Source organism: Canis lupus, chromosome 32 (genome assembly GCF_048164855.1).
Source record: "Canis lupus baileyi chromosome 32, mCanLup2.hap1, whole genome shotgun sequence".
NCBI classification, from domain to species: domain Eukaryota; kingdom Metazoa; phylum Chordata; class Mammalia; order Carnivora; family Canidae; genus Canis; species Canis lupus.
Genome location: NC_132869.1, coordinates 30,860,340 through 30,872,358, shown reverse-complemented (window position 1 = coordinate 30,872,358; position 12,019 = coordinate 30,860,340). Strand labels below are relative to the sequence as shown.

Below are 12,019 nucleotides of genomic sequence, written 5' to 3'. Positions count from 1 at the left end.
CATCTGCAAGATAAAAGAGTGCTTTATGTGTCATGCTTTACACGGATGTGGTGGGGATTCCACGGGGTAGTAAAGGTCCGGTCCCGGCAGGGGGCAAGTGTCTAACAGGCATCAGCTAGGTAGAGGGGGGACACCGCTCCCGGCGCTGCCTCCCAGGGGCGGTCCCTCCTGCTGCACGACCTCCCGCTGGAGCAGCTGGCTCCCATCCTCTCCCTGCTCCAAGCTTTTCTGGCACAGAAGGCAGGGCCCGGATTCGCTCCTGAGGTGCCGACTTCCGTGAGCGCACTCCCCACTTTGATCATGCGTTCTCGGGGGTCAGAAACTCTCTTCTCATCTTCCTGCAGAGCGACCCATCTGATGACAATTCTTTTTTAAGATTTTACTTATTTATTCATGAGAGACACAGAGAGAGAGGCAGAGACACAGGCAGAGGGAGAAGCAGGCTCCATGCAGGGAGCCCAACGTTGGACTCGATGCCGGGACCCTGGGATCATGCCTGGGCCAAAGACAGGCGTGCAACCCGTCACCCAGGTGCCCCCATCTGATGACAATTCTAAGGGCTCCAGCCTGACACAGGGCCCCCTGGGCACACTCCGGGCCGCCTTCCTCTCTGTGCCACACGCCCCAAGCCCTGACCACACTGCCTTCCTCCGTTCCCCTAAGCAATCCACGCTTCATAAGCCAGGCCTCTGCATGGGGTGGCCCCTTGGGCTGACATGCTAACTCCCGTGTCTTCTCTGCCCGAAACACTCCTGTACTCCTGGCTGTTAGGAGTTGGGCCAAATCCCCTCTTGACGAGGGCTTGTTCCAGTGTCAGGGCTCTGCCCTCTTTGCTCAGGGCCCTGGCTCAAGTGTTTGCGACCTTCTCCAAAGTCCCCAGTGTCCTGCACAAGGCAGGTGGTGGGTACTCGGTTCTTTGTGGGTCCATCTGATTTAGCTGCACAGAGGACATGAAATCCCAGGGACCGCTTCCAGTCCCTCACCTGCCCCTTCCATGCCTTGCTGTAGCCTGGTTTGCCCCTCTGCAAAATGGCCATGCCACCTTCCCTGTGGCCCTTGAGGAAGCTGCGCGCTCAGCCCCTGCAGGCCCAGGGGGCCCCCACGAATGAACGCTCACTCCCCTCCCTCCTAGACTGCACCTCAGCCTTCCCACCTTCACGTTGGCAGGAAGCAGTCCCACTCCCATTTTTGTCGAGAGAGAAAAAAAAAATCACTAATTTGCTTTGAGATCCTACATCACCATTTTAAGAGAAAATAATCCTTAGTTGTGACACACACCGGTGACACTCTCCGTCGCCATGGTGATTCTTTGACATCGCCCTCTTGCAGATGAGAAATGGCTTGCAGTTTTCTGAGCCTGGCTTCCCCAAACCAGGATGCTTGGCCAATCTGCACCCCCTCCCTACAGGAAGGAGAAAGTGTAATCCCTGCAGGTTGCATTTCTGCCTTGGCTGTCAGAGGTGGGGTCAGGCCCCGACAGGGCCCGAGAGCAGCATACGAACCCTGTGCTTAGCTGTGCGACCTTCCAGCTAGGTAATGCCCATGGTCAACAAGCCCCAAACTCCTGATGACAATTCCAAGAGCTCCAGCCTGACACAGGGACTGCCGTGCTGTGCTCCTGGCCGCTCTCCTCTCCGTGCCATGGAAGCCTTTCTTCCTACTTATGGCCTATTTCTCTGAATTTTCTCTGGAGTCAGCAAAGCTATAAGGAATACAGCGGTCCTCGCGGCCTCACCTCGGTCACGTGCGCCCGCACACACTTCCTCTGGCACCAGTCAGGTTAAGCTCAAGGTGGGATTTCTTTCCCGTGACAAAAACACATTCTGCTGCCCCCTCCCCCTCCCTGCCTTCCTCCCACTACCATGAGACTTTCACACAGGTTCATTCCTTTAAAAGTTTATTTCTGGTGAATTAAAAAAAAATAATTTATGCGATCAGATCAATAAAGACATTATGACATGGGGCAGAGCTTAACTTTCCTGTTTGCTTCTACATTTTGTAGCCAGGTGAGAAGGTGGCCGAGGGAAACCCAGCCTCGTGCTCTGTGGACCCAGGAGATGCCAACGCTGACCGGGTGACTGAGACACTGGTGGCTTACGGGGGTGCTGGAAGGCCACGGCCCAAACTCTTTTACAGAAATGTCTCTTCATCACGTTTTTTTAAATGAGTCAACAGAAGCTCTGTCACATGCCCGTTCCCAATGACCATAAACATACCAAGAAGATGCTCAGAAAGATGGAGCTGTAGTCTCAGGGACTTTTAAATGTCATACTTGGGGGGCCCTGTGGGTGAAAGACACCTTCCCCCTGAGGCCACCACCCTGAAGAGACCTTGGGGAGTTGGAACTGAGCCCCTGGCACAGCTGTCAGGATCTCTGGGTTTCTGAATGCTACTGCCTCTTAGCTTGAAGGATGTGTTTACCCTCAGCTCCCTGGTACCCCGAAGAGTCTCAGAGGTGGCTACTCCCTTGGTCAGCAGAGGGGACACTTCCTCCAGGAATCTGAGAGCTGAACGTGCTCATAGTCTGTGCTGGGGTCTCAAGGCCAGAACCCCCAGAGGCCCTGCCACAGTCCAGAACCTCAGAGCTGGGGGAGTTGTAGGGCTCACTGTTGAGGAGAACCCCTAGTCTAGTCCCCCAGGAGTGGAGACCACAGCCGGCTCACCACCATTGCCCTGCCCAGGGATCACTTTGGTGGTGGGGTTCACTCTCTTGGGGGGTGGTGAATTTTGGTATTAACACATTGATAAGTTAGGAACGGGCTTTGGTTACTAGAAACTCACAGACCGATGAAACACCCAAGCAGCACACTGGGAGATCCCTGAGGAGCCCAAAGAGTTTGCTGTGATAAAGCATTTGTTGTGGTTCAGGTGGCTCCTCCCTCAAGGCCATGTGGCTCCTCTGCAGGTGGCCTGAGGGCCCCTGACACCCGACTACACAGCTGCCCAGGACTCAGGACACCGCTCACGCCAACCACCATCGCCACACCTGCTGGGACACCGGCAGAGTTTGAATAAGGGCTGGTCCTTAACTGAGTGTGGCTTTAAGCATCCTTACCCAAAGCTCTTTAAAGGGCAGCACCAAGCAAAACCGAGGCTCCCACATCACTGAGAGCGGTTCTGAAGTCAGTTCAGGTTCCTTTCTTGACCTTCCAAGAGAGAAGCTTCTAAGCACGAAGATCAGCTGAAGGCTTTGAAGCCCAGTGATGGTTCCCCTCAGGCAGCCCACACCTGCTTTCCCTTCACATGGAGAGAAACGTTACTATGCTCCAGGCCTGGCATCATTTTTACCTTGAAACCATCTCCTCGTTAGACGCTCCTGAGTGAAAGCTCACACCCCAAATGCAACTCCTATCTGCATGATCTCCCTTTGAAGAAGAGCCAGCAGCCCCCTTGATGCCATCTGGGGTCACGTGCCTATTAAATAACACTCAAAGCACAGTTCTCAATCAATTTATGACATGAGAAAAGACCAAGGCAGCCACGAGGCCATTCACATACACGTATGCAGTGTGGACAAGGAAAGGAATAGAGGAAACACCAGCCTCATGCCCAGTGAGAACTGGGAACCGACTTCCCCCAGCTCCTAGCAGCAGAACACTCGAGACAGGAGCATATGTACATAGGTCCTACAAAAATAAACTTTGTTCCATGCCTGCTCTCTCAAGTCATCAAGGACAGGCCTCTCCTCTGGCCTGTCTTGGTAGGTTTTGCTGTGTCAAGTGCGGTAGAAGTTTTCAACCACTCCGAGGCAGGGAGAGAGAACTCATTGCCCAAACCTGCCCGGCTCCCGGGATGCCAGGATGGGACAGGGGACATGGGCAAGGGGAGAAGCAACCTCATAGTCTGGAAGAGAATATAGTGAGGGTGGGCCACAGGGAAGAGGGGCTCCCCAGGTGCTGCTACATGAGGCCATTAGCACACCTTGACTCTGAGCCTTCAGGTCTGATTAACAGCCTCAGAAGGCACCCTGTGCCCGTCCATCCATGGAGCCCTCAGTTTTTATCCCAGGGCAGGTATGAAGGGTTGTACTAGCTACCCTCGGGGAGAGCCGAGAGTGTGCCGGCATTTCCGAGAGACCAGGGCTCTGTGGCTCCCTCCTCTTCAGAGTTGGTGCCTCCACCTCCCCCACCCCTATCCCCTACATACTCTTCCCACTTGCTTTTTATTTGCACTATATCTTCTCTAACTGCCTGTTTATCTGGAAAAACATCTCTATGTGTAGCACTTACAAGTCTCTCATAAATATGGGGTGCTGTCCTAAGTTTAATGAGATTTTAAAACTACAACATGGGCTAGAGTCTCCCGAAGCAGCACCATGGGGCGAGGCCTAAAAGAAGTGGTGCCTTTTGAGGACCAAAGCATCCACTTTTACCCTGGGTGGAATCCTGAAGCCATTCTGTGGATGAGAAAGGAGATGTGACACCACGTCACTGCAGAGCAGGAGGATGGCTGTCTTCAAAACCCATGTACCTCCATTACCACTGTCTTCCCCTCATGAATTCTTTCCAAATCACTGGCTACCTGGCATTAGGACCTATTCCACCAGTCATTCATCCTTCATGTACTGTCTTGATTAAAGGCTCAGATTAAAGGTAAATTCAAGGTCTTACCATGCCCTTAAAAATGGGGGAGGGGCTCTGAAAGGAAAAATTAAATCTAGGAAGTGTGGCATCCAGAAGACAGACTCTGGAAACACCACGTGCCTTTACTCATAAGACACAAGAGTCAGCAAAACTATCTTGTTAAAGATTCACATTGATTGTAGGGTGCATCTAGATTTTGAGAGTATCAAGACACAGAAAAAAATGTCCATCTTGGGATGCAGGACAGGTGACAGATTTTGAAACAGATGCCTTGCGATCCTGAAAGCTAACCATTTTGAGAGCAGAGGAGCCAATGTAGGACCAGGAAGGTGGAGACACCAGGGAATTGCTTTATTCTAGCTGAGTCCCCACCTCGAATGCTTAGGAGGGGGATGTTGTGCAAAGGGTCACCTGGAGGATGTGGGTTTGTGTGGGTGAATTTGTATGAACTGAAACAGCTCTGCAGAGTAAGGAGCCCACACATTTTATTACCACCCCTGCTTACCAAGCCCTGGCAGTCCCCCATACTTCTGCCCTTTGGATTATGGAGGAAAAAATAAATGTTCATTTTTTTTGGGCCACAGAATACAAGATGGGTCTAGATTGTACAAGGAGCTTACACACGGAGGCAAGAAAGCGTGCAAATGGGAGTAGGAATTCTCTACCCTCTGGGTGAGCCAGTGCTAGAGACACAGAAGGACCCGAGTTGTCCTCCTGGAGTCCACACTGGTTTATGCTTCTGGCTTCTATTAACCGTGTCCAACTCCAGCTTCCATCTTCTCCTGAGAGGGAGGATAATATCTAGGATGTCAACGATTTTCCCCAAGCCATTATTTTTTTCCTCTTATAATTTCCCAGAAGGCCCAGGAGGGGGGGGCCTAGAGAAAGACCAACAAAAACAAAAGTGTCTGAGAACGACGTAATACTGACTTCTCTTTTTTGGTAACAGTTCACGAAACGTACGCCCCTCTCTCCTGAGATCCGGTGAGGCATGAGGGGAGGTGGCGAAGGAGCTGTGGGTGGGACACTGTACCGTGTGACATCACGATCATGCAGCCGGTGCCCTACAGGACAGAGACGTGAGTGAGCACGCAGGGCTCTGGGTTGGCCCCAGGGGGAGGCGGGCAGTTTCCAGGTAAGTGCCCAGTGTCTCAGGAACACTGTTTGGCCAGTTCTCGCAGAGCCATCCCCTGGGGCATGCCATCTTGGCTCTGGCCTTAGCCTTCATCCTCCCTCAGCTCAGTGGGTAGGAATTTATACTGCTGCTGGCGGATCTGGGCCAGTTTTTTCCTTGCTTCTTCCAGTTCTCGTTCTTTTTTCAACATTTCCTCCTGGGCAGCAATGATCTAGAAGGAAAGCAACAAGTTGGATGGATCTAAAAACTTTCAGGAAACCACCCTCTCCAACTCCACTGCTTATCTCATGAACGCCCAGTGCCTCTGCGATAGGACATCACAGCAATACACCGGGACTAAGTATCCTAGCTCTGGAGACCAGCATTTGGGCCATACTCTGGGTTTTGAGACCAATGACCCAGTTGACCCAAGAAAATAAGCTGACTTCTGGCCACTGATTTAATAGCAAACATCTACTGCATCCCTACTATGCCCCAGGGCTGGTGTAAGCGCTCTGCGTGGACTGTTCCATCATCTTTGTGGCAGCACAGTGAAGTTGTTCCTATTGCATGTCCTATTTTTCCAATGAGGACCCTGGAGCTGAGAGAGGTGGGTCTACTTCCCTGAACATCCACTTAGTGGAGCAGGACCTGTCCAAGTGTTCTTGAAGCTAGAGTTGGAGTCCTTAGCCACTTGATAGCTTTCATGTTTTTGTTTCATGCTTCTAAGATATAAGCTGAGGAATATTAGTGAATAGATATCAGGTGAAAAAGATAAGTTTGTGCTCAAGAAAGCCAAATGGATTTCTTTCTTGTGGACCTTTCAGAGCCTTCACTAGGCTAATGATCACTGTGATAGTCGGAGGTGGAGGTACAGAGGGCAGGATCTCTCACACTTATTTGATCAGTGACCCTTGTCATGGAACTTCTTATGGAGCTACTGTATCAAGAAATAGATCCCGGTAAAAATGTATCCAGTAAATTTCCAAACACAGGGAATGGCTCAGGAAGAGCTAAGGAAGGCATGGGGATGAGTAACTTCCTGGCACTGCTAAGAAAACCAATCTTGTATAACGGATTTATAACAACACATATTCCAAACTGCAGCCCTGATCTCCTGAAGTTTGCTCTTCACTACCGTGCACAAGAATGGAATCCTGCATAAGTCAGAAGCCCGTCTCCTGTTAAGTTCTGTTAAGGGGTTCTGTTAAGTTCTGTTAAGGGGTTACTATTCATTCTCTCTATAGGGCCAAATCCATCATTTTATTTAAATGATAATACTGCTGCCTTCTAATTCACTTCTTCCCTTTTCTATCCCAGAATCCCTGAATACACGATACTGATTTGGGCTAGGTACAGGGCTCCTCAGGAAAGAAAACTATTTCCCAGCATCTTTTGCAGCTGGGTTGGTTGGCCACGTGACGAAGGCCTGACCAATGGCCTGTGAGAGGAAGCAAAGGTGGATATTGAGCCATCTTGGACCAACTGGCCAAATCAGTATCTCGGGGATGGTGGGGCAATAAGGCAGATGGGAGCCTGGGGCTCAGAAACAAAGGAACCAACACATCAGCCACAGGCTGCTCACACCCCGGCTGTTTCACCAAGGAGAAATACACTTCCATCCTGTCACAGTCGTTGTTACTTTGTGTGTCTGTTATAACACAATTCCCATGTCCGGAGTAACGCTGTCTGGATTTCTTCACAAACCTGAGCAATGCCCCCTACAAACTTTGTTTTCACTACAACATCGTCATCATCGGCTTTGCCAAATGCTGCCTTCTGGGCTGCACGAACGAGATTATCTGAGGCTCTTTTCACAGCATTTCCTGCTGCCTGGAGAGGGGGGAAAAACATACATTATATCATTAGAAACAGCCAACTTGGATTCAGCAGGAATAGACACGAAAGCACAGTTCATGGAACTCTGAATCGATTTGTCATCCAATTATAACACAGCATTTCTCTTTCATTAGTATCCGGTATCTGTCTGTCCAGCGGTCCATCGACTGTACCAACACTGGCACTACCTAACCTTCGGTCATTCACACAGAAATGAGATAGAGTTCCCGGCTCCCAAGGAACACATACTTCTGAGGGGGAATTATACTTATGTAAACAAATGACTATAGCAATGTGAAATGCCTGTTAACAGAAGCACGGCCAGGGCTTGTCTCTTTGGTCTACAAACTACTCCCCACCCTCAGCCCCATCCAATTTAGACAAACTCACTGGCTCACACAGCACTCTGCCCGTCTGCCTTGGCCTTACCCACACCTCCCCACAATGCTCTGCGCTGCCTTCACTGTGGCCCCTCCCACACTTGTGGTTGTCCTTCTTCCTTCTGGACAGTGAGTAACTAGGATGCAGTGGCTGTGACTTTTGTCCTTTTATCTCTAGCACCTGGTGCAGTGGGTGCCCAGGCCTGGTGCTCGCTGAGTGCTTCTTGAGGGAATTAAGGGTAAGAAAGCACAACCACACTATGCATGGGAAGGTGGGGAGCCCCACAGTAACTTGGGCCTCTACAGGTGTATTTTCTGAGTCACAGCTGAACTTGATGCCAAATGCTTAAGGAGGGGAAATTGCTAGAGACGGGTAAAGAAAAGCTTTTCGGAATGCCTGGGTGGCTCGGTGGCTGAGCGCCTGCCTTCGGCTCAGGGCATGATCCTGGAGTCTCAGGATTGAGTCCTGCATCGGGCTCCCTGCATGGAGCCTGCTTCTCCCTCTGCCTGTGTCTCTGCCTCTCTCTCGTGAATAAATAAAACCTTTTTTTTAAAAAAAAAAAAAAAAAAAAAGGAAGAAGAAAAGCTTTTCAATGTCAAGTCGAGATCTTTCATAAGGGCTATTGCCCACACTGACTTAATGCTCAGGAAGCACAGCCTGGGAACCTGTCCTCGGCCCCCTGAGATCTGGCATTTTCTTCTACTGGTGGTCAAGGCTTCATGAAGCCTCCCATATTACTTCCCCAGGCCCCCTCAGAGTCAAGGACTTGTGCATGGGGATTAGCCATCAGAAAGTTGAGTTTTTCCTCAAAGTGACTAGTTCATCTGGTGGGTGATCTAAAGTGACTGATGGGAACTATGAGGGCTTGCATGGGAAGGGAATGCCAATTATTATATGACAAGTTCATTCTCAAAATAGCTTTATGAGGTCAGGGGTCACCACTGCACTTTCCTGATGCAGAAATCAGGGCTGAGTAACTTCTTTGAGACCCTGCAGCTCGTACGTTACAGAGCTGGGATTTGAACACAGATTGAGCTAGCCCCAGAGAACCTCTGGGTCATTGCAAGGGACTCAGACACGATACTGCAGCATCTAGTTAAATCAGGAATGATCACAAAGAGAGTGATGCTGTGCTATGACCATGTAAGTCCTTAGAGCTCGTACAAGCAAGATCATATCTCTTGACTTTGATAAGAGCTGTGTGGGCATCTCTATCCTTATTCTATAGCCAAGGCAAGTGAAGGCCTGGAAATTTTTGAATGATCTGTGTTAAGATCACTCACTTAATATATGGCAGAGGCAGGACTTGAACCTGGGTCTCTTTTAACTCAGGATGTTTCCCCCAGAAGTGTTCCTCAAATCCTATATTCACCAACATGCAGCCCCCTGTTCCCCCCCTGGGTCTATCCCAGAGTCAAATGAAGGTAAGGGCAGTGGGTGAGAGAGACTCAGGAGGACCGAGAAACAGAAACACACTTTAGGACTTTCAAAATGAAACAAAAGTTCCAAGTGTTGATGAAATTGTTCAAATATCTCTGTCATTTATGATTTTATTCATGGCACTTAAACATTTTTTTCAGCCACATAAACAGTCTGCATTCTAACACTCATAATATCTAAGAAATCTAGAAAATTGGAAACAAATTATCCACTGTATAAGAAAATTCTGGCATAATCAAGTGATGTAATATCATGCAATCATTCAAAATGAGGCTCATGAAGAATGGACCAGTTAGCTTTGCATAGAGAAATTATGAAGCCTTTTATTCAAGTAAAAAGGTGTGTATGATAAAATGTTAAGTGGGAAAAAAAAGCAGATGTCTCTTGCTATGATGCCAAGTAGACAGTTATTTTGTGTAGAAATAAAAACAGGAAGAGAAAAAAATGGTACCATTTGACACGTTGAGGAGGTTGAGGCTATGTGATTTTTTTCATTCAAACCTTTCCTTCAATGTGTTTAAAATGCTTCTATAATTAAAACAATCAGGAAAACATATGTGCTGGGAGGGATTCAATTATAACCTTCATCATGATCATGTTCTTTGGGCTCTGGGATACCTCTTAGTCTTATAGGAATTCCTCAGTCCTTCCTTTCCTCTCCTCTCTTTTGCAAACAGTGGATGAGGGACCCACTGGAACAGGCACCATCTCAGTGTGAGAGATACGCAGATAAAGATGTGGTGCTTGTACCTGAGAGGTTCACAGTCTTGTCAAAGACTGATCTAAAAATAAATGTGGTGGTACCAGGTGAAAGTAGCCATAAGAGTGGAGTGGTACTCTGCAGGAGTCTGGGAGGGCTTCCCAGAAGAGGGGACTCTGGAGATGAGTCCCAAAGAACAAGTAGATCACCAGGTGGGGCTGGTGGTGAGGGCCAGGACATTCTGGGGTGAGTGAGGGCCCCAAGGCATGAGACCAGAAGGCAGACATGGAGAATGTTGGGTTGCTGGGGCAGCAGGTGTGAGATGCACAGCTGTACGGGACATGAGAAAAGTGGGACAGAGTGGGCTGATGGAAGGCCTGGTGGGTCATGCCAAGGAAGTGAGACTGTCCCCTTTGGCGACACTTACCCGCTCCAACAGGAGTATTTTCCCACCAGCATCAGTGACCATTACCTGTAGCCGCCTCATGGCCTCTGAATCCTGGTCGGCCTTCACCTTGCAGGCCACGAGCAGCTGAGCCGTGGAGGCAGCGACCTGCTTGGCAGATGAGATGAGCTTCTCCTCACTGGCATGTCCCTGCACTGAGGCATTGGCCGCCTCGCAGAGATTGCTGGTTGCAGCTGCCACCATCCGGGCCTGCAAACAGTTGATGGAGAAGTGACCCCAGGCCCACACTTCCCTCAGGGGATCCAAAACCCAAATGGGAAGGATGGAGGAAGAGGTGACTTACGGCAGAAATCAGTCCCTGGGACCACTGTCCGTCATCCGCAGCATTGGCAGGGATGGAACCCACCTAGAGAGTGGAGTGTAGAAATCTGAATTGAGAGCTGGAAGGTGCAGAGGGTGGACCTGCAGCCCCTCAGCCTCTACCTCACTCTGGAACTAGAGAGAAAAACACCTCATCAGACACGCAGCACCACCAGCATGAGAATGGAACAGCCTTTCTTGCACAGGATGCTGCCACTCCGAGACTGTGCCAGCACATCCTGGCTGGGCTCCCTCTGGGCCCCGAGGACTTAATCTGAAACGCTCAGAGTGGCCTCCATTTAGTTGCTAGGTATTGTGTTTCTGGGAAAACTGCTCAGGAATGATGGAGTGGGGCTGTCCTCCCATGCTTATTTCCTCTGCCGACCTTTCTCTGGTTCAAACACAGGAGCCATAGAGGCTTCTGCTTTCAAGGGCCCAGGGAAACTTGCATCTCTGCAGATTACTGATCCTAAAGCCATGCTGTGACTTCATGGCAGATGATGAGGAAAAAAAAAAAAAAAAAAGGAAAGCTGGTGCCTTTCCTTCAGTGCAAGTGATGGCCGACCCTTGCCTTAAGAAAATAACAGACTATTTGGCCAGGGGTGGGGAGAGAAGTAGGAAGCTGGGTGTAAGATGAGCTCTGTTTCTGTCTAGAAATTATAGCAACAAGTGAAACATTTTCTGTCCAGATGCAAGAGGGAATGGCTTTGGGAGGGAAAATCTTTTTTTTTTTTTTTTTTTTTTAACATGGTGGGAGGTGCCTGGAGAGATCAGAGAGGAGTACTTCAACTTGACTATGAAATTAGGCGTCAGCAATTATTACCTCTTACGTATATATATATTTTTCTCTTTACATATATATTTTTAAAAGATTTTTACTTATTTATTTGAGAGAGAGAAAGCGAGCACAAGGATGGGAGGGACAGAGGGAGTGGGAGAAGCAGACTCTCCGTTGAGCACGGAGATGATGTGGGATGAGACCCCAGGACCCCAAGATCATGACCTGAGCCAAAGGTAGACTGCTCAACCGACTGAGCCCCCCAGGCACTCTTCAATGCTTGAATATATTCCACACATGCTTGACCAAATTAAATTCTCTCAGTAACTAGCAATTTGGCACAGAGTCGGCCCTTTATCAAGAGACTGAAATTTTTAGGTAGGATATTCTTCTTAAGGATCCATTTTTAGGCTTTACA

The 12,019-nt window shown here is 49.3% G+C and overlaps 1 protein-coding gene across 7 annotated transcripts in view; it reads right to left on the bottom strand.

Annotated features, from left to right (window-relative positions):
- Nucleotides 1-1,884: 1,884 nt before the first annotated feature.
- Nucleotides 1,885-12,019, bottom strand: part of TLN2 (talin 2) — a 426,489-nt gene continuing 416,354 nt past the window's right edge. For all 7 annotated transcript variants that reach the window (XM_072808970.1, XM_072808976.1, XM_072808972.1 and 4 more), the window contains 4 exons: nt 10,807-10,869; nt 10,530-10,712; nt 7,405-7,530; nt 1,885-5,929 (listed from right to left, as the gene is read on the bottom strand). In XM_072808970.1, the coding sequence (XP_072665071.1) occupies nt 5,801-5,929; nt 7,405-7,530; nt 10,530-10,712; nt 10,807-10,869 (501 nt within the window). In that variant the 3' untranslated portion in view covers nt 1,885-5,800. The remainder of the gene's footprint in view (nt 5,930-7,404; nt 7,531-10,529; nt 10,713-10,806; nt 10,870-12,019) is intronic.